We start from the raw sequence: 23,678 nt of genomic DNA, 5'->3' as shown, positions 1-23,678 counted from the left end.
TTGCAGCCCTAAAGACCTGCCAATCCCACAGAAAGAGACAAGAGAGAAAGCGCAAAAGCAAGACAGACAAGGGAGAGAGAGCAAGAGAGAGTAAAAGCAGTGCTGTAAATTAACACTAGATCCATGCAAACTGACAGTAAACTGATCAAACTGTATCTAGATAAAAGAGCTCAGCGAGGAGGCGGGGAGACATGTTAATAGACCATGAAACAACTTCATTTCACGAGGTGCTAAAGACAGAGCTTTCCAATTATTACACAGACACCACCCTACGCTTTATAGACACCACTTTTAAAGATGAAGAAGTGCAGCATCATGACTTCCCAGTTCCACTGAAATTTCAATCTCTGCCATATCGCCAGACCTCGCCACCTCCAGAGGTCATAAAACGAAGACAAAGCACTCGTTCTGCAAGCTTTAATGGACTTGGTCGACTTAACCTCATGGCTCGGGATACAGCTGAGAATTTAAAATCAGCCAAAAGCCATTAAATATCCATACCTTCTAACGGATGTGTCTTTTCGAAATGACATTGCGACATATTCAAGAGTCACAAAGGTTTAAGAAGTGCAAATATATTTCAAATGAGCCTGAATGAGAGGATTTAACTGCGGATAGACGTGTTACAGCTCAGTGTCGTCAAATGAACCATCCTTGCCATTCAGCAGCAGGGGTTATCTGTCACCTTTCCTCGTCTGTCTCAACATGCATTTGATCAGCCTGGACAAGCGCCAAATCTCCTCTGTCATATTCATCACCAACTGGTGTTGTATTATCTCTCGCTGCCCTTGCCCGTGACTTTTATCACCTCCAGTCGAGGGAGGGGAGAGAAGACGCGGGATGATGGAGAGGGTGGATGGAGGCAGGCGGGATGAAAAGCGAAAAGCATGATATGTGTCTTCTGAGTTACAGTCAGTGAATGAAAAAGAAATAAGACGCCCAGTGATGTGGTGCATTTTTAAAAGCTCAGGAATCTGTAACTTGAGCCTCACAAGCAGAGAAAGGAGTGGAGGGAAAGAACTGTTGGAGGTAAAGAGTGCCAAAATCAAGGGCAAAGTGTCAGACAGGTGTTTTGTGTGCGTGTGTCTGTGCAGAGGGTAGGTAGGTCAATACGACTCAGCCCAGTGAAGTGTAACCTCATATCACCTCCTCTTGACTGAGCAGCATATCTGCTGTGCAGAGTGGCTGCTAAATCTCAGAGGTATTCCCTTTTGAAAAGGTAATTAAGCTGTTAGGTACGGCACCCTGGAAGGTCGTTCCAAACCAAATCCCTCAGTAGATTAACATGGCATCACTGGACATTACTCATTTGACTCCAAAAGAGAGTATCTAAATTAGTCTGTGTGGACTATTTTGCTGTGTGGGCTTTTTTGTAGGAGTTTGATTTTTGCATAACCTTGGCATCGACTTCAGGGTGCTTGAGCGTGTGTGTGTGTGTGTGTGTTCACCTCATCCTTTCACATGGAGGATGAGGCGTGTGGTCTGGCTAATCCACCTTATTTCAGGCATCACAGGGAGGGTGCGGTGGTGTATTTCAGCAGCGTGATATTGGCATCGGCTCCCTCCCTACCAAGCACCTCTTATTCAACTCAAAGATAAAATTTCTATTTGCCGTCCAAGTTTTATATGGAAGAGGAAAGAAAGAAAAAAAAAAAACACTGTCATCCTCATTCGTCTGTAATCTGCAAGGGGGTGAAACTTCATCATGAAGTGATTTCATGCCTATGTAACACATTAAACCTGAGTCCTAAATATAGCATCCAACAGAGCAGTGCTGCCAACTCCTTCTATGTCTAGTACATCTACCAATGATCCAGATTTGTTGGTCCTATAGTGCGCTGGGGGTAAAGCAAGGGGCTATTTACAACGCTACCACTCCACCAGACCCGGTCTTAACCCCAGGAATGAGCCATGAAATTACTCCATTTTGAAAGAGCACAGAGGGGGGATCTGGTTGCATTTTTAAAAATAAATATATAAAAAAAATATAAAACCTAGGACCCCAGGTTTTTTTCCCCATAATGCATTGCACTCTATTATCCACTCTGACATGAGACATTGTTGCAGAGGCTGCGGCTGAGGTTTACCTTTCACAAACTATCAGTGTCACGGGAACACGCAGATAGGGAAATAGGAGTAAACAATGGACATCCACAACGCAGGCTGATTGAAGATAACAACACACCAACTCTCATCAGGACACAGACGAGGGGAAATGTCAACTAAATCTGCGTGTATGAATGTGTGTGTTAGCGAATGCTGGCATGCTCATGCATACGTGAGTGTGACTCGCGATGCCAGTGTGAGATCTCACACATCCACACATCTGTATAATCCCTGTCTGCTTTCGTTTGGCCCAGTGGATCTGAATAAAGCTGCAGAGAGTCTGCATATGCAGCCATGTGGATGGAGGCTGAATTCTGGATTCAAACTGCAGGGCAATTATGGCTCAAAGTGCACGATGTAGCCCAGAACACAGCTAGAGTTGGCATTTCTGTTATGATTCTGCTAGTCACTGCAGAAGTCTATCACCATGCACCCTGAGCAAAGAACAACACAGGCTGGTCTGAAAAATGCCAACCAGCCCGACCTTGGCTTCCTCTTTTTAGAGCAATGCTGCAAAGAAACAAAAAAGTGGTAGGTCCAGCAGCATTGAGGACAGGATGACTTTGATTCTCTAACTCTCTGGCCCCCACTGCACTTCCACAGAGACAGACAGAACTATTGATTATCCATCACTGTGTCAGAGAACATACAATTACAGATCACTTTAGATAGAACACACACAGACACAGACAGGCACGCAAACAGACACAGTCCACCTAACTCTTCCACCAGAGGCCACTGGCTGTCATATCCACTCCTGCTGAAAGGAAGTCAACTCACTACATGTTTCACACAAGAGGAGGAAAAGGAGGAATGACACAGAAGAAGAGATGAGATACTGGGGTCTGCCACGGTCGTGCCCTCTTAAGAGGATGAAGAAATGAAGCCCAGGGTAAATGTAGGAACAGAAAGACGGAGAAATTGGCAAGATGACGAGTCACAAAAGAGAGAATAGATGGAAAATTAAGCTTCAGAGCAGGGCATTAATATTAATTGCATCAGGAAATGAAGGAGGAGAAAGAGGGAGGGAAATGCCAAGGAGATGAGTTTATGGAGATCTTGTGATTGTCTGTTGTTTCTCCCCTTCACAGCCAAGCCCTCTTCTGATGACATGGTGGGGGGACAGATTAAATCTCACTGACAATCGATAATTCAGAGCGAATGTCAGAAGAGAAGAGAGGAGAAGGAGGACAGGGACGAGGTCAAGTAATCGGATGTGAGGTGTGATCAGGCTTGATTAAACTAGGGAAGAGATAAAAAATCAATGAGGGCCTTTTCATGTGTAATAGTATGCTGGTTATCTAGGATTTGTGGAGTATGCCGCTTATGTGTTGTGCATATTCTGGTCTTGAGAAACCTGTATATGCAAACTGAAATACTCTGATAGAAACCAGAATACTGTAAAACCCCTTGTCCAGGTTTCTGATTATTCTCTGCCATGTGTGCAGCTGTGTCAACAACACAAGTTACAGAGTAATAGTAAAACCAAAAATATGATGATAAACGATGTAACAATGGCTATACACGCTGAAATCAAAGTCAAAATCTGACTTCTTTAGTGCCGACCATAAATTGTATTGTCCCCTTAACTTCCTTTTACAGATGAGGAAATAAATCCAGACCTCTCTGTCTACAGGTGTGCAAAGAAAGATCACTCTTTAACTCAAAGCTAAATCCAATAAAGTGGTAAATGCAGCAGTCAAAAACCAAACTGTGTTCAACCTCAACTGTTGAGGTAACTCAGACAGTACAGAGATGAATCCTGCTTACGGTTATGATTATGTATATAAGGTTATGAACAACCAGATTTCCCATGTTCCATGTAAACGTTACATCCGGATAAATAAGATTAAAAAAAAAACTGGAATTCAAATACAAATGAGCAAAACACTTGAAAGTCCCCCTCCAGTCAAAAATGTGTTTTTCTTCTTGTTCCTTCAGTTGGATGTTCGAGCTACACTGTGCAAAATGATGTATGTGCAGAATCTGACACTGGGAGGATGGTTTCACATTCATCTGCAGAAAAAGAAAGTTTCTCTGAGCTCATCTTAAATCTAAGCTTCAGGGTCATACCTACAAGCACAGTTTATGACATCACAACTATAGAAGTCAATCAAGGGCGAGTATACAGCCTACACAAGTGTGATGTGGAAACTTGAAAACCTTAAGTGGACATACACTGACAATGGAGACATCTTGTGTACAGCAGTTAAAGTTTTGGAACAAAACATATTTGCATGTTCACTGATTCTCAGAAGGAGATGTCTTCTAAGGATTTTTAACAAGGTGACTGAATATTTTTTTGTGGAAAAAAACCAAAACATGTCAGACACAATTTATTATCCCAAGCAGAGGATGTTCTAAAAAATGTCTGGAGGGGATCTTTAAGGCAAACAATATCTAAACATGCACTGCAACTCAAACCCCTTCTGTATTTTTTACAAGATGTGAAAGAAGCAAAGTATTGGAGAATTAGGGCCTGGGGACACCATGCTCCTGTTCTCATACAGAAGAGCAACACAAGCTCCACTTAGCTGCATTTGCATAATGAATCTCTGGTATAATCATCATAGTGGATCTAAGAAAAAATAAAGCATCAGTGTTTTTCTAATGAAGCATTAAGTGCCAGACATCTTCGAGAGCAAACCCTATCTGTGTGAATTTGCATGATCTTGTTTATGAGTTATTATATTATCAGTCGACAAGTCAGCACTAACTGGCGAGGTAATCTGATGATCAATCTGTCCACACAGCCACTAGACTGTTATCATTCACAACTCATGAAAACCTTTGACAAATCCATCCAAATTAGCCTGGCTTGGACTCACAAGGCATCAAATGGGATAGAGCATGAAATGTGTAAAACGACATTAAAAAGGTCAAGCAGTAAGAGCATAACCTTATGCATGTTTAAACAGTTTTAAATCACACGGCAGTGCTATCCACAAGCAGGCATTATAAAGGTTATGCTAAATTGTATCCGATCGGTTGGATAATTTAATATTGTGAAAGGTCAGGTGCTTAACTGTTAACTGATCGAACTCAAAATCCCATACAAAATTTTACACTTTGACTTTGAGATTTGAGATGTTTCAGTGCAGGAAAAGTGAGAGAATGGCACTATTATGTTCTTCTGAATTGCTGTCATTACAGCTGTCAAATAAAAATAACACATTATTCTTCAGCTTTCAAATCTAAATGCACACTGTGATCTAAAATGTCTTCACATTTGTCTGTCATGAAGACCATCTTCTGCTGTATTCTACTGGAAAGACTCCAAAATGATGGGGGTGGGGTGGGGGAAATGAAATGAACAGAGGCACATACAGTAACTTCTCAGCTTAGACAAGATTGGCTTGTTAAATATTTAGTGTTTGTTTACAGCTGTTCCCCTGAGTGGCAAAGTGTTCTGTCTGAGTGGATTAACGGATGTTTGGGTACAAAATATTAAAGCTCTGAAATACTCCATTTCCATCTTAACTTACCAGCACAGCCCCGATTACAGCACATGCTGAATTAACAGCAAGATATAAAAGAATGTCTGCAGGCATTTTTATATCAAAATGCAAACTTTTCATTTCAAGTGCAATTTAAGCCGATCATTCGGAACCAAAGCCATAAGCCAGATGGTCTACTAATGAACTCTTAAGTGATTTAACCAATCAGACAAACAGATTTTACCATTATGTTTTCTTTTCCTGAATTTAAATCAAAGATGCAATTTACAAGAGCCAAATGCGGCATGCTAGTTCCTTGACTTCACAACACAAATACCTTCAGTGATAGCTTGCAAGGCCGTCCTGCAGGGATCCACCACACTCTGTTGGCTGACCATAGAGAAACCAGCTCTAACATTACAACTCTTTGCCCACCAGTAGCTGACCGCCATCTGCAGAGGTTAAACTTGCCAAAAACGAACCGAGAGAAGTCTGCGTCCAACATCGCACTCACACATGCACATTCCAGCCTACAGTAATGAGTGCGGACTACAGTTCATTGTGATTGTCACATGCGGTCTGTAAATCGATGCGGTGCACTCACAGTGTGGTTCGGTGAAAGAATGGATGTAGGGGGGTTCACCACTCAATACTTTATTGAGTGTCCTTAAGCCATGACTATCACACAAGTATCCTACTTTGCGCATGTATGTCAGTGTTCATAGACCTCTGTGACATATTAGAGTAGAAATGTCTGAGCAATGTAGCGTGGCAAAAATAACAACCGGTCGATAACACGAAATGTACATGCACACACACACACACACACTCGCACAAACAAACACAAAGGTTATTGAGCACCAAGGGGTTTGCAAACAATGAAGTGAATAAATGACCGTTGTGAGAGTTAGTTGATAATCTGCTCTACACACCATCCCTGCATCCACACAAAGAGACCAGGATGAGGGGATAAAGGAAGATAAAGAGGAATGAAAAAGAGAAGGAAATAGGCTTATAGAATGGGCGGAGGGCTGGCGGAAAAAAAAAGAAGATAAAAGTTAATGCTCCGGAGAAGCTGAGAGGTAAACAGAGAAAGAGAAAAGAGTGCAGGGGAGAGAGAAAGGAAATGTGCCAATGAATTTGAAGCTGAGATAGATGGAAAGAGAAAGAAAATAGGAAGACAGGGAGTTAGTTTGTAGATTCATAAACAGCATGAAAAATTAGAAACAGCAACTCAGCGGCGGCAGTGATAGGAGTGGGGCGGGTGGTGGTGGTGGTGGTGGTGGTGGTGGTGGTACTGCTTCTGTCAGCCAACTGAAATATAACTCAGAGCTTTGAAGTTTTTAAAGTTTGTTGTGCGCCTGTGTGATTTGATCCAGGAGTCTGCTTCTAATCTTTCCCGGAGGGGAGGCAATGGAGAGAAAGAAAGAAGAAGAAAGGTGGGTAGAAGATGCAAAGGTTGTGGCAGGGCGCCACACAGGAAGGCTTAGGCAATACTGCTGAGACAGGTGAGTGGAGAATTGCAGCACCGCCACTGGCGAAAACTATCAAACACAGAGATCAAATAACACCGCTCTATTTCCTCACGCACATGTTGCAAAGACGATTTCAACGAGCAACAGAAGATGTAAACTTTGCCAGCACTCTACTTCCTATTTAAGTTTGCTGTTTGAGCTTGAAAAAGATGCAACACGATGTTCTCAGCAGCTGTGGCAGCAGCAGGTGTCTTTAGTGGGAGACTGAATGGTATGCGTGCACAATACAGTCAACCATGTTTGGTACAAGCCCTTCAGGAGACTTCTTGTTTTCGGTCTAACAGCGAGACAAATTAGCTCACACCTGGGGGCACTCGCCCATTCTCCTTGTCTCTGCATCCACTCTCTGCAGCGCTACCTGTCTCTGTGGGTCTTTGCAACATGCTGTGCTGATTGGGGGTCTGTCTCTCCCAGTTTAATTGCCATGTTATCAGCTCCACTCCACTCCACACTGCCACTTCGCCTTTCAGTCAGATGGACATGCCAATTACTTCTCCTCCACACACACACACACACACACACACACACACACACACACACACACACACACACACACACACACACACACACACACACACACACACACACACACACACACTTGTTCTTGCTCACTCACATGGTTTCCTGAGGCTGTGCTGTCAGGTTACATAGCAGACAGCAGCTGGTACAAAGCGGGCAGTTTGGGATGAAACAGGGAAGAGAATCAAAGCTCTTTGTAGAACTTATGCACACATGCAGATAAATACACACATCAATACACATAAAGTCCCGGCAGGAGCTTCTTGTCCAGGCTCAAAACCCAAGGGAACCTTTCTACTTCCCTTTTCCTCTTAATCCTTTACTCTCTAAACACACACACTGTGTTTCATTCATCCTCGTTTTCTTATCCCGTCTCACTTCTTATTTCTTTATGTTTTTTGTTTTTTTACCTTTCCAGTCTTTTAAAGGAATAGTTCCACATTTTGGGAAATAGATGTATTTTCTTTCTTGCCAAGAGTTAGATTAGAAGATCCATACCATTGTCTGTACTTTATATATGAAGCAAGAGCCAGCAGGTGACTCACTTAACTCAGCATAAAGAAACAGCAAGCCTGGCTCTGTTCAAAGGTAAAAATAAAAACCCCTAACTTAACCTTTAGGGCTTATGCTAGGAAAGAATTAGTGTCATCTGACAAGGTAAAAGTGTTTATAGTTGTTCAGAATGGCCACACTCAAAGGTAGAGTTGTTGATGCTGATGCTGATGCTGTCAGCTGATGCTGACACAATAATAATATAAATATAGGGATAACAGTATACACTTTCAGACTGTCTCCTCTGGAGGGCATTCATAGAGTTGCACTTGATAGTACACCCAAAAAGTGACTGAAATATTGACTTAAAAGTCGAAAGCTGTTTACCCATCTGACAAGCCTTTGTGGTGGAGTATACTGGCTCTTTAACCCCACCAGCACCTCCAAAGATCACTATTTGACACATTATGTCTGGTTTGTTTAATCTGTACAGACACCAAAATGTAAAAACAAGTTGTTGTTTAATGTGCTGGAACTATTTCTTTGTGGGCGCAGTTACTTCCTGAAGTCTTGTCACCACTGTGATGTTGAATTAATTAATTTGTGAGTTAATTTGGGAGCTTCAGAGGAACATGTAGGTGGATTTTTTTTTTCTTGAACAGAGCCAGCTAACAGTTTCCTTTATGCTAAAGCTCATCTACTGATAGATTCTCATGTAACTCGGCAAAAATGTGAATATTTCCCAAAATATCTAACTATCAAATGAATACTTTAGAGAACAGACATTACAGTTTCTAACAGTGTTTCATCATCCTGGAATTAGTTGATCAGTGGATCAGGAGAAAATTAATCAATCTTGTTGTCTCAATAACTGACTAATTGTTAAGAGTCGCAAAAAATTGTTGCTGGGAAAAGATTTGCTGGTCACAGCTCCTCAAATGTGAGAATTTGATGCTTTTCTCAGTTGTACATCGTTACAAAGTGAATATACCTTATTTTGCAGTATGGACTGTTTGTCAGAAAAAACAAGCAATTTAAAAGGTGAGGTCTTAACAATTTCATGTTTTATAGACTAATCAAATCAATAATCAATAATCAATCAATCAAATCAATAATAATTAATCAATCTCTGAGATTGATTAAAAACACATCAAAAGCAAGCAAATAACTTTTATATCTTCTTTTAAATAGAAGCAGCATCTAATGAATGTTTCAGTGCTTCTTTCTCAGTGAATCTGATCACACAACAATCTCACTTATTACTAAGTAAATCTCTTGGAAAACTCAAATCATTATAGTAAAAGTCATTAATTATTAAGTCATTAGTAATTAGGTGATTTAGAAACAACTTCTCTTATCCATTTTGTCAGGAAATACATTACAGCATCCCAAGTTTTCAAACACTATCAGCTCTCTATTGATAACTGTTGACTTCTAATGATGCCAGATGTTTCATAGACAGCACAGTGAAGTAGAGACTGCTCTGGGCTCTTCTTACAGAGCCACCAATTATTCAAAATCAATGTGTGTGTGTGTGTTCATGGGTCTGTGTTTGCTTGTTAAGGCTGACACTGCCAATTCTCATGTCTGTGTGTGTTTGTGTGCCAAACCAGCTCTCATTTCTACTCTCTCTCTTGCACTCCACTGAACCATTTCCTTATTATCACCCAGCTACTCGGACGTCACAGACAATCACACACATGTACAGACACACACAAACTTAAACACACTCCAATTATTCCGCAGACACATCGTGTTAACAATGGAGCATTAATAGCACATGCGTGAGCAACCCCGTTTTCGTTCTTTCTATTGCTCTCTCTCTCTCACACACACATACACACACCCATGTCTGTGCCATTACATCTATTCATATCAATGTGTTGGCTGATTCTGGGCCATTTTCACTTTAGATGAGCGAGGACAAGAGAGAAGAGCTTTATTATCCAAGCCTTAATTATTTCACTTTCAGTCAAATTAAGTGTACCTCAAGCCCATCCCTCCCCATATCTTCCAGTGCAGCGACTGTGCTTTTCTCTGCTGTCACCCATTATGAAAGCCTCGATGACAGTTTTAAAAGTTTAAGAAAATCTGTCTCATCTCTGGTTATCCATTTTGAAAAGCTTTTCCTCCATCTATCGAAGACACAGAGTTGCTTGCAAACTTAATACGTGACTTGTGTCAGTTTTGATTCCCAGCTGAAAATCTTCCTCTGTGCCACAGTCGGTGACTCAGCCCGCCGGTGCAAATGTGTAAGCGTGTGCATATATATGTTGCTTGAGCTCTGTGTGTAGAAGTATGTGTCTCTGCGTGTGTGTGTGTGTGTGTGTGTGTTCGCTCCTGCCAAAACCCAAAGCCTGCAGAGCACCAGTGACCTGATATGTAGGGCGAGACCGAAACGCCGGGATGACAGCTTAGAGCCCGCCCCCACTAACTCTGACTGACAGCCTTGTAACCTCGGCTGCCTCCCGCGACAATAGTTTGGTCTTGCTTCCAATTTAACGTCTGTCATTCCTAGCTCAATATAACAACTATTTCTGGGCCAAATTCTGTAAAAGCATCACAACTAGACTGGAGGACAAGACAAAACCAGATGAAGTGGAATGAGAGGGAATAGATGTTTTTAGGGCGATATATTTTGGGACTGTGACAAACTGATGGCTGTTTATTTCTTAAAGCAACTGCCAAGATCTTCAAAAGTCTTACACTGCCCAAGGTGCCTGTGTGGAGTCAAAAATACATGGCTGTACATGTATCTGTACAGAATTTTTTTTTTTTGTCTTTTAGTCCTACAGCTTTTGTGACCAATACAGCACTTAGGCAAGTACATCCCACTACCTCTGCTTCTATCTCCCACTCTTAAGGGACAAATCCCTCCTAATCTAAGGATAAGGTACAACAGCCACATGTTTCAGTGGATTTCAACAAAATCAGGTCAAAAGGGTGCAGACAGTCAAAAGAGCATTATTGTACACAAAGAGTGCACAGAGTCACAGCCAGACTTCTCACCAGACCAAAGTAAAGGATTAAGACAGCCACAAATCCAAAGAAAACCAGGGTAAAAAGAAAAATGATGAGGGAATCCAAGAAGAAACTAATTTTAGGCTTCAGCTACACTTGCTCACTTGATTTCAGAGATTCCAAACCAAGTAGCATACTAAATCGAAATTATTGTTTGTGAAATAGGATCTGTAGATGTTCTGACTCTGGCATCATAGCTCCAATCACTTTTTGAGGATGAATCATTTAATAAGAAGTCAGAAAGGGGCATATGAGGTAGTGGGTTACATTTAGGCTGAAAGGGATCTTTTCTGTTCAGCCTCCAGGATATTTTCTGGGCTGTGACATTAAGAAAATCAGAGTCAGAGTCAGCTCTTATTTGTGGCTGAAAGGCAGGAAATGAGACATATAAAAGAAAGATGATGGTCCGCACTCCCTTAGATGCAGTTTATTGAGACATCCACCAGTAAATCAGATGTACACACAAACAAGAAAATAGCATGTCGGATTAAACTGCTGACAAATATCCATGTAGTTTGAATACGTTATAAATCTCTGCAATATGTATTCACCATGGTGTGAGGCATGTCTTGATAGTGCCATATGGCTTTCATGTATCTCTGCCAGAGCTTCCCTTGGGCTCAGTGAGCGTGGCAGGGAAAAGGGAAAAGTTTGTGAAGTGAAAATCTCACATGTTCAATGAGCATGCAAAGGATTGTGGGACTGACGTGATCGGGGAGGAGCTTCTTTTTAAAGTGACTCCAGAGAGATACCATCAGGGAATGACAAGAGAAAGCAGAGAGAGAGAGGAATGTTGCAGAAAAATAAGAGGATGAGGTGGTCACAGGGGTGACAATAAAGTTTAGTTGAGAGAACATACAAACTAAGCTGGTTAAATTAATAATTGCATGTTTTTCTCTCAGTTTCCACCCACCCAGCTTCCAGAAAAAAATGCATTTTTCTCCTGTCAAAATTGAGTTTATAAAGTGTGAGTATATAAACCTTAAAATGCCGCCTTATGTTTCAGTGTGTATGCTTTTACAAAACGATGATGTAAGCTGCCCACCGGGGGGGCTGTGTGACAGAGACTTTCTGACGGCTCAAATATTCTTTGATCTGATCATTTTAAATGCCAATATTGCTGAACAGCGCAGCTGTTGTCATTAAGCTTTATTTATGTTGATTTTGTCAGCTGACAAAAATAATGATTTTATCACTGCAGCATAGCGGCTTGAGAATGTCTGCTGGAGTAGTGTTTATGAGGTGCAGTTATACCAGTATTTCATGCTTGTTCCCTGACAACAGAAACAGGAAAACATGTAAATAAGAACAACCATATTGTGAATTCAGCTAACACTGTATAGGTGATCACAGAGAGCAGGATCACAGGCTGACAGAGTAACTAGCTTTGTGTGTAGCTGTATGGCAGCAAAGTAATGAAGACAACATTCTGTCATCTCTAACTTTCTCTGTGATCAATCATTTTAAATGTTAATGTAGCCGATCACACAGCTGTTGTAATTAACCTGTATTATCGATTGTGTCAGACCATATCACGACCATTTAATAATGATTTGGTCAGCTGGTTTATCTGTCTCACTCCTTTAATCTCTTCCACTAACTGTCTTTCAGAGGCTATAGTGGGCTCAGTTTTAAAGCTAGCATATGAAACTAGACGACCTTAAGAATCCATTGGTACAAACCATGTCATGCTAGCTTGACAGGAAGGGGGCTAAATAATGCTCCAAATTTATGCAAAATTTTGGTGAGGAAAAAACTGGCATGGCCATTTTCAAAGGGGTCCCTTGACCTCTCATCTCAAGGTATCTGATTGAAAATGAGTTAAATGGTTACCCACGAGTCTCCCCTTTACAGATATGCTCACTTTATGCTAATCCCATGCAGCTGTGGACAAACAACATGCTGTTTTTTTGCATGTAGTATAAATGTGTTATTTTCACCTATTCTAAAAATGATGTATTTGAATATTTCTGCATAGTGGGTCCCTAAACAGTCTTGGAATTGCATAAATTTGGTATGACTGGAGACTCTTGTGGATTCAATGAGCCCAATTTGAATAGGCGCTTAACCAAAACACAATGTTCATTACATTGATTTATTACTAGAAAAACTTAGTGCTGAGCTGCATCTCAAATTAATCTTCAGGCTCCCAGCTTTTAGATGATGTATACCACTTCTATGTGGCACATACTGTTGACCTGCTATCTCTCCCTAAACATCCCCTGTCCCCCAAAAATGGGTCTATGGTAGGGGGGTGGGAGTGGAAGAGGTTAAACATGTTTTGTTGTTTGCCAAGTGAAAAGAGGTTGAGGAAGTAGAGATTAGCCTTTTTTGCTATTGTTTCTGGGTTTCACTGTGAGCAGAGGTCTCTACAGAAAAAATGCTAGTGTAAATGAAAACATCATTTTAAAAATCTGATGTCATAGTGTAAACCTAGTCTGAGAAGGAGCATGAAAAACAGACAACAAATGCAGCAAATGAAAAAAAGTGGTAAAGTAGAGAGAATGTTAGTTCCAGAGGTTAAAGAGAGTCACAGAGAGTTGAGCTGCATTTAAACAACTCTTCCTCCCCACCTCAGCTGTGGAGCTGACACGCTGACACTTGGCTGCCTATTGACATGGTAAATTGAGGGCCCATTCGAGCAGCACTGTGACAGTCAGAGGAGGCAATACTCTATCAAAGCAGTATATTCACAGCACACAATTACAACACACATCAAGGGACAGAGAAGGAGAGCAGAGAGAGAGAGAGAGAGAGTGAGCGTGTAATATGGACAGAGAAGCAGGGATGCAACAGAAGGTGAGCCGTATGGAGGTACGACGATTTAAAAAAGGGTGAAATGTAGGCTGGAGCTGCAAGAGTACAAGCAGAGAGAAAGGGAACAGCTAAAAGGCTGAGAGGAGGGGAGGACAGACAGCAAAATTGATTTCTATTTTTTGAGAAACTATGAACAACACACACACACACACACACACACACATACTTGGATAGTTATGTATGCATATAAAATATCTCACATGCAGATCAAACCTGCCACAGATCATGCTACTGGATTGTGAGTGGCAATGTAATTGCTTTTCAAGTGCATGAACGTGACTTGTGCTACTGAGTGTGCAAGGATGCCTGCCTTGTTAGAGTGTAGCAGGAGCCATTAGCCATTTGGTTTAATGGGCAATCTGCACCACAGACTGCACTGACCCCCGGCACTTGGTAGGAGGAGCAGGCCAACCTATTAACAAAGAGTGAAAAGCTCCGAGCTTACCCTATCACACAAGGCCACACTTAATTAGACTGTTTGTTTAGCAGACTCTAATGGGAAGATAGTGAGTGGGGGAAAAGGTTGACTGCTCTCCTTGAAACTGCCGGCTGAAAGACATCTGGTCAAGGATGAGTCTGAAGACACGATATTAGTGGAACAGGGCCTCATCACGTTTGTCGCTATCTCATTTTCTCAGGACAGATGGTAATGATGGGGAGCAACAATGGACAATATCCATTAATGGTAAATTGAGTCATTACAATTCCACTAACATTATCTAAAATAAAACTACACAAACGCTTTATTTGGAAGGCCAAAACACATTGATTAAATTGATTTTGTGTGTGTGGGGAAGAGGGGGAGGAGGAGGAGAGATACAGCAAAGAGGAGAGGGAGAGAGACGGTGATTGAGTTTATGTGTATTAAGTCAGTAAGTAACAACAGTGTGGTACATGAGGGATACAAGCCCTGTATGAAATTATACCTAATTAGTGCAATCCTTCAGAAAAATTACATCTCTCTTTTTCATCCGTCCCTTCACCCTTTCAGCCCTTCTCCCTTGATCCTTCTCCCTGTGCAGAAGGCTAATTAAAGGAGAGAAATTGGATATGGGCCTATGCGCACTCTAATTCAGCGAACAGGAGGAGGAGGAGGGAGGTGAGGAGGGAGGGGGAGGGAGTCGGACCCGAGACAAGGGCACTGGATCAGAACGGTGAGGCCTTGTCACTTCTGAAAATATTGGAGGGATGGCAAGGTTAGCAGTGAAGGCAGACTGGATGAGACAGTTGAAGTGTGACCCCTCAGAACAAGCATCCAAAATCCTCCACATTCTCTTAATCCACTGCTGATTTATAGTGAATTGTGCTCTCCTCTTTTACCACTTTGTCAATCTCTGAAAGGCCTGTAAGACCAGAGCGTAAATGTTTATCTATTAATTTGTCCTCTGTCCATCCATCCTCTGCACACATGGGTCAGAGGTCAAAACAGTTGGCCGTTTAGTCTGAGAGGGCCCCTAGACAAATCCATTAGATCAATAACTCATTGGAAATGTTCTCCATCAACTCCAATTCTGTAATGGATGTCTGAGTTTGAATGAAATTGATTACTGTATTATTATTATGGTGAGTAGTCTATATGTGCTAAGTATTATGCATGAGTTCCTTAAAGGATAACTCCTGTTAATTGCAACTTGGGTCTTATTATCATAGACAAAATCCACAGACCTCCTTCCATTAAAAAATGAAGCTAATATGATGCTTCAGTGATCCAAATTAGTCAAATCAAGTCAATATCTTTCAAAGTTATGATTATAGAGAGATTTGATTAGATATGATTACAGCGAGCAAAACCTGTTTTGATGTTCATATGCAACCCAGTCTCACATCAAAATGTGTAATAGCTACGTTGGTCCACGATGCAAAATGTATTTGTTTCATAATAACAGCTCTAAAATTGTGAGATGCCTACATTTTTTCTTTTTTTTTTTTTGCCTATTCTTTTCTATTGGCCTGTGTCCACGTCAAGTGAAAACAAAAACAAAAAGGTTGACATTCCTTTTATTCTTAGTCGAAAATGCAATATTTTAAGCTAGTTTCAGCATTCAAATGCGTTTTGATAACATTTTTAGCTTTCTAATCTTTGTTCAGTGAATGTATGTATGTATGATGTTTAGTTTGTAGTTATAAAGATTGTTTCAGGTCCTGCTAGAAAATTGTTGGAATGCAACATTCTCTATTGTTGCTATGGTGGTTACTATGGATGCTGATTTAGCTGAAAACACATAGTTTGCATGTTGTTTGAAGCATTGTCTTTGAGTTGTGTAGTTATCTGAGCTGTTATGTTATTTGTGTTATTTTATGTAACTGTAATGTTCTTTCAGTAAAAAAAATGTAGATTTTAGAGCGGGGATGACGTATTTCTTCTTCTTCTTTGGATTTCTGACAGACTGCATCAGTTCAGTGGGCGGACTGGAGGACCTGCTGCTCACTTTCAATTTTAATGATATCCTCATTTCTCAACAATAAAAAACTCTAAAATGTCCTTGATAACTCAACAATACAATAGATTAATGTTGTGGCCATCTGTTTTAATTATTTCACCTTTGATTCTGAGAAATCAAGTTTTTGTCATCAGTTTTGGATAGCAGAAGCGGCTACATTAGCTTACCCATGAGCCTCAGCCATCATTGCCATGGAGACGGAGACAGTCCATTCTGTTACCCGTTAAAAAACTTTCATTTACTATTATATCTACTATCTACTTGTAATTACTGAATATATTCCAAACTGATTAAGACAACAGAGATAGTGATGTTTGGATTCAGATAGTTGTGACTGCAGCTGACTGGCGGCAATTTGAAATGGAATGTAACCTACCCACGGCAGACAGCCAAAAAACAGGAGTCGAACATGCCAAGTCCACCCACAACAATGCCCTTCCTTAACCCTAACCTGCATTTGCACTAAATTGCATCAAATCTTGTACCATGGCCATATGAACGGGATGAAGACGAGGTTATCAAACTGGACTTTACATTTCACATCCCTCGTTTAATCCCTGCACTTTCATATATTTCATCAAGCTGGACTTTAGATTGTGCATTGCATTTAGCCTCCACTGTTACATAATTTAATTATTTATGCACATGTCACATTTCATTTTTGCTCGTCACCCACATATATTTCATACACTTCATTTCTTCGTCCATAGTGCAGACCATAATTTCCTTTGCACAGTCGATATTTCATTTCAAGTTTTATATCCCATCAAAACTATTACTATTCCATCCCGTAAATAGATTTTAAAAATTCAATTTAATTTTAATACTACTTTGCTTATTTCATAATCATCATTATTATTATTACCTTACTTTTGCCTATTTTTTAGTCTCTGTGTTGCATTACTTTGGGAGAAAACACCAAGGCACATTCTTTGTTTGCTTGCATATGCTAATAAAACAGATTCTGATTCTGATTGAATGGGCTATGTCATACTGACATAAAATCCCAAAACCAAGAATCATAAAGATACAAAAAATCTCCAGGGTTATGTAAATAGTAGCCTATGCATTCTGTCAGAAGCCTGCTGGATATCCTTATATGCCTAGGCATCTCTGCAGCCTGGTTTCTTCCCTTAACGATAATTAAAGTGATCATAACGCCTGATATTGATGTTTCATTCCCTTTGGTCTTTTGATGATGGTGGTGGAGAGCGCTGTCTAACACGTCGGACCAAAATCTCCCATAGGTGTTTAATTTTGTTGAGATCTGGTGACTGTGAAGGTCATAGTATATGATTCACATCATTTTCATACTCATCAAACCATTCAGTGACCCCTCGTGCCCTATGGATGGAGGCACTGTCATCCTAGTAGAGGCCACTCCCATCAGGATAGAAATGTTTCATCATAGGATAAAGGTGATCAATCAGAACAACTTTGTATTGATTTGCAGTGATCCTTCCTACTAAAGTGACAACTGGACCCAAACCATGCCAGCAAAATGCCCCCCACAGCATAACAGAGCTACCGGATCCCCTCACTGCAGGGGTCAAGCATTCAGGCCTGTACCAGTTTTTCCTTTAATTTGTCACCCGTCTGTATCTTAAAATATTGCATTTTCCACTGAGAATAAAAGGAATGTCAGCTATTGTTTTTTGTTTTCACAGGCAGAAATTGACAGTCACGTGACGTGGATGCAGGCCAATAGAAAAGAATAGGCCAAAAAAGAAAAGAAAAAGAAAAAAATATACAATTTTGAGCCATCATTATGACAATAACTACACTAATTGTGAAACTAACTAAACTAATTTTGCGCTATGGACCAATGTAGCTACTACACATGTTGATGTGAGACTGGGTTGTCATATGGGCACCTGCTTGTTGTTTTAAGACAGACTTGAAAATTGTGAACCCATCCTTTAATTGCTGAACTCTGACAGAGCTAAAAACAAGTTAGAAGGGCCAAAAACTAAAGCAATCACATGATATATGTCATACAGGTTTCAACAAACTCCCAGTTTAGCCTGATTTATTTGGAAGAGAAAATAAAGGCAAGCTGTAATATTATAACCCATACATCCATCACAGTTTTAAGAGTGATTTCCTGGTTTAACTTTGATATACAAACTCAGTTGTAGGTGTACATAGTTTTACTGTTCAGTGAGGGATTATTACCATCATTTCATGTGCACTAAGTTTAGTTTTACCTTCAAATTAATCTAAACCTTTGATTTGTTTGTCTTGTATTCTTATATCAATGTCGCTGTGTTCCCAGGTGAAAGCAATTACTTTAGTGAATACAATGTTGTCATAACTGATAGAGATGATGAAAATAATGCCCAAGTTGTAATAAAAATATTTTATCCTTTAAGATGTCAATCAACCGACAGAACAATTGAACACTTTTCAAAGCCCTTGTTAATGCACTCTGAGAATTCCAGACGCCACACCAGTTTAAACAAACACATCCCTTTCTGTCTCCTCTACTCCCTCTGTCCACTTTGTCTTTATTCCTCATTCCGTGCATCTAAAATCAGCAGGCTCAGGCCAGGTGCAGCTGTAGAGCTGGGGTGGATCAGAGAGTTGATGATGGATGACAGGAGGGTGTGTACGTGTGGGTGTGCGGGTGTGTATGTGTGTGTTTGAGAGGATTCTCCATGCATTATATTGAGTGACACACTCCCTGCTGTGAGGAAGCAGGGGATGATGATGGACACGGGAAAGAGGTTAACAGCTTGCATGCTCTCTGACACGCACACACGCACACTAAATTACTGTATAACCCCACTGTGCCACTGTAACTGAGAGGGTTAACACACTATTACCATATTACTTTACTACAGAGGCCAAAAACACATTTGCTTCCAGCACCAAATGCGCCAAATGGACGCTGTCTCCAGCAGGCGACGTTATGCACGCCAGGAAAACAACAAAGGGTGTATTTGTCTGTGTAAAGCTAACACTCCACACCCCCGCCTCCCCCATTGTCCCACCCACTGGGGTGCTAGCTCCCCTTCTGCTTCATCTGCATGTTCACACACACACACACACACACTCACACAATAACATAAACACAAACACACACACATGGACCAAAACACATGCGCACAACCACATGCACGCGTACAGATTGGATTCCTATGGCATAGCAGGAGAAACTCACTGAAAGGGGCAAATTATTACACAGTTGAATGAGCACAAGGCTGTGTGACCTAATCAGAAGACAGGGTGTGTTTGTGTGCTGTGGGGGTTTTGAGGGAAGGGTTAACAACAGTCTAGAGTGTCAACAGTTTCTAGGCTTAACACAACAAAAAAGATCAATGATCAGCACCTTAGATGTAATTATTTCAATATTTTTGTGGTAAAATTATATTTGCTAAGATGACTGCAAGCAAGAACTTCATCATATTCTAATTCTTTAATGTAAGTAACACTTTTCTTAGAGGAGGCATCAGTGTTTTTCATGTAATTTTAGTGTTCTTTAAAGAAGAAAATCTTATTGAATCTTCTTTTATTGGGAGACATATACTGTATACTCATTTCTCTCACTTCTGTTAGCCCCCCTCCTGCTTACATGTCCATCATGCAGGCCCCAAATAGAGACTACTGCAGCTCCTACAGCGGACTGTCTACCCTCATGTTCAGAGAGACATGGGGGTCCAAATAAATACATGGCTTGTTTTTGGATTCAGATCCTGCTGTGTTCTTGACTCCATGTTAGCCTGTCAGGTTGATGGTGAGCATGGCTTTTTTTGCTTTATGCGTATGTGTGTGTGTGTGCATATGTCCGGAAGTATACGGATGGATGGAAGCCACCCTGGTATTCTCTGCACCAGCCCAAATCTTTGGATATCCTGCATGCTGTGTTTAACCAGGCCTGCCTCTTGGAGCGGACACATATGCAACACACACACTGGGTTGCCCTCATGCCTTCTCCTGATGTGAGCAGGGGATGAACCATGCTGCTCTCTCCTCCCAAAAACCCTGCTCCTGTGCACTGGACAATACAGTTGCATCATTTGTACGGCTGCTTATCACAGATATGACAATGCAGCCAGATGTCCTGGGCGATTTAAGCAAACGTCTGATGAATTTCATCCACTCTGAACAGCCAAACATGGAGGGGACATAATTATATAGCGTGACTTACTGTGCAGCAGGCAGCGAGGAGGAAAATGTAATTCTCTCAGCAATTTACATGAAGATGAGACAAAAATGTCTATTATACCATTTAAAATGCAGAGCACCCCTTGTAATTGATAGTGTCACAGGCCTGTAGCCGACGGCCCACCTGACAATGAAACTGCAACCTCTTAACAAATGGAAATCAATGCGAACATTACCAATCAGCTCAGCTATTATACTGCACATACTCCACCAGAACACACTCAATGCGCTTCATGAGGTTCCCAGGTGCCCCACAGTAAGATGTGGTTTTTATATAGTTCAATTTTTTCAGAATGCTGTGAAGGATTAGTGCACCTACCAGCACAGATTTAAATATTTTGAGCAATTATATTCCCACCTTCAATAAAAGGTTCTGTATCAAAACCATATAAATTTTGAAAAAAGTTATCTAAAATGAGATTTCAAAATATCAAAGAAAATGTTCTCAAATACGAGTCTACCCTAACATGTATAAGGATTCTTAATAAAAATTTTGTCCCTGAGGTCCCCTGATCGGCACCACTGGTTGTAAATCAAACCATGTGTGTGTCTTCAAACAGTGCTACAGTCTTTTTGGACCAACATACATTAAAGTTTAAGTGGCGCAGCACACTGTCAGAGCGGCATCAATGCCGAGGGCACTGAGTAAATTAATGATGCTTAAGTAAACTATGGATTAATTATAGATAGCCCAATGTGTCACTAGGCATATATGCGTATCTGAATGAGTGTGCTACCTGCAGCCATGCTAATGAAGAGATAACCTGCTTCAGTAGACAGAGGACAGATAGAAAACACACTTGGCACTACACTGATGCTCTCACAAACATTATTGCCCTTGAGCAGAGCGAGGCTCTGATTAGGCTTCACTTAAGTTAGTGAGCCTGGAGCAAACACCAACCAGCCAAGCACAAGGAAGAAAAAAGGGGCAGGACAACAACAACAACAGTAAAAACATACCAAAAACATGGAAGAGCTTTTTATACATGGTATCTGAATGGCTAATCGGTTTGGACCCTTCAAGATAGGAGAAGTGGGGAAGACATCTCAGAGACCCAAAAACAGAAATTAAGCTGAGGCTGCATAAAATGTGACTATCAGGGAAAGATCTTTAATCTATCTCGATATTTCTCACAGAAATGTTGGGTTTTCTATGAAATGCAAACACACAAAAAGAAAATGTATTTATATTTATTTCATATTTTCTATTTATATACGTTTTGTTCACTTTCTTTTTTATTTTCAGTTGAGTTTGTTTGGGTTGAAGATTAGATAAAATGGTTTGGGTGACGGTTAGGGTGTGAGTTCGGTTATGGTATTGTTTTACTGACAAAAAATAAACACACAAAAAAGCCTGGTAAAGTCCTGGCGTCCAGTCCTTTGATTTCATACATATCAGAAAAACATTATATTTATTTTCTGTGTGAAAGAGCACATCTGTTTACACCATTGTGTCTCTATTATGAGTCAAACAAAAGAATGAAGAACAAAGAATGATGTCTCATTGTTATCTTCCTAAGCTGGATACTGGCTGTAATTTATTCAGGTGAGGCAGGTGGTGATATAAGGCCTATAAATATATTCCAGTAAGTATAAATAGATCATGGAAACAAGGAACTTCCACTGTAGTCCTCTTTCCAGTAAACCAAATTTGTCGGCTATTTGAATATTAAAATATTCACCAAAAAAAAAAAATGCAGTTAGTGAAAATCAAAGCTTATCACACCTTTCAGCACCACTTTGGGTCGTTCGTAAGTTTCTGAATTAATTATGTCAAATTCAAGTCAAACCGACAGAAAAAAGTGGAGTCAGACTTATCTTAACAGCATCTGAAATCATGTCAGGATAGCAACTTTGATGATTTATTTGGTCAGGATAATGAAGATGTAGAGGGTTATTCCAAAACCAAGGAAATTACATATATTATAATATAACCTCTTTCCATTAACTGCAGCTTACTGTACAAATGCTTCTGATAAATCTATGTCTTGTAATGCATTTTTAAACAAAAAGCGCATGTCCTTCTGGAAATTTTATAGTTACATTAAAACACTGCTGTGGATCTGAAATATCACAAAGTTCTGTAAGGTCACTATAAACTCATCATGGAGAGCAACAGTCACATTAAGCGGCTGTATGAAAACTATGGAGCTCATTAGGATGTGTCAGTGAAGAGAATGAGAAAACGCTCTTACCGTCCACAGCCATGGTCGGTCTCAGCGTGTATCTCTCCGTGGTGTCAACAGCACTCTCCCATTCTTCTGCCAGACGGATAAAATGTACTGCGTGTCTGCCCCCGTCTAACCCACTATGTGAGCATGGAGACAGCTCTCACTGTTGTCGTAACCTACTGAGAAAAAGAAACCTGCTTCACACTCTCTCCCTCTCTCTCTCTCTCGGTTCACAGCCATTTGTTGTCCGGGACGCCCGGACCAGTCCGATATGAAGCGGCTCCCTCTGAATCTCCGCCCCCCTCTCCGTACCTGACCGCCGGGAGACAAAAGGTCATTACGACCCGACAGCTGTTACTGGATACAGACTGGATACCTCTCTCTCTCTCTCTCTCTCTCTCTCTCTCTCTCTCTCTCACCCCATCACTCTCTCCCTCTCTCTCTCCTTCTCTCCCTCTCTCTCTCTCTCTCTCTATCTCTCTCTCTTTCTCTCACCCCCCCACTCTCAGTCACACACAACCCATTTTATTTTTATGGTAAACCATTGGCTACAGTAGGGGTGTTCATTATTTTTATTAAACTATCTCAAAAGACAATAATACTGTCAATATGATGAAGCTTAAAATAGCCCTAATGTCACTTTACGGTTAGTGCCACACTTGAGCCAATTCCTCTATACAACACAGAACTTAAAGGGAAATTATGGCAATTTTCAAGCTGGGTGTAATTCCCATATTTCTGTCATTTTTGATTCATGATGATGATAAAAAAAAAATTTACTCAAGACTGCCATTGTAGAGATTTAGAAAAAGAAGGCTGTGGTAAGAGCAACATTGATCAGGGCAAGTAGTGCGAGCCTCTTCAATTTATTTGAAATATTTGTCTTTGAAAACACTTTGAGTGTGACTGAAATTAAACGCAGAAAGTAATCTTCTGGAAATTTCTCTATAAGGTCTTCCTTTAAGCTTCAGA

General features: G+C 40.7%; 1 protein-coding gene across 2 annotated transcripts in view; it reads right to left on the bottom strand.

The window, feature by feature from the left end:
• Positions 1–23,053, bottom strand: part of samd10b (sterile alpha motif domain containing 10b) — a 54,218-nt gene extending 31,165 nt beyond the window's left edge. Inside the window, exon 1 of one of the 2 annotated variants that reach the window (XM_044350615.1) lies at positions 22,731–23,053. In XM_044350615.1, the coding sequence (XP_044206550.1) occupies positions 22,731–22,743 (13 nt within the window). In that variant the 5' untranslated portion in view covers positions 22,744–23,053. Of the gene's footprint in view, positions 1–5,880; positions 5,989–22,730 lie in introns of those variants that run through there. The other variant, XM_044350614.1, reaches the window with a different exon arrangement.
• Between the last annotated feature and the right edge of the window lie 625 nt (positions 23,054–23,678).

This window comes from Thunnus albacares, chromosome 5 (genome assembly GCF_914725855.1).
Source record: "Thunnus albacares chromosome 5, fThuAlb1.1, whole genome shotgun sequence".
In the NCBI taxonomy this organism is placed as follows: Eukaryota; Metazoa; Chordata; class Actinopteri; order Scombriformes; family Scombridae; genus Thunnus; species Thunnus albacares.
The sequence above is the reverse complement of the archived record's forward strand: the minus strand, read 5'-3'. Positions and strand labels throughout refer to the sequence as shown.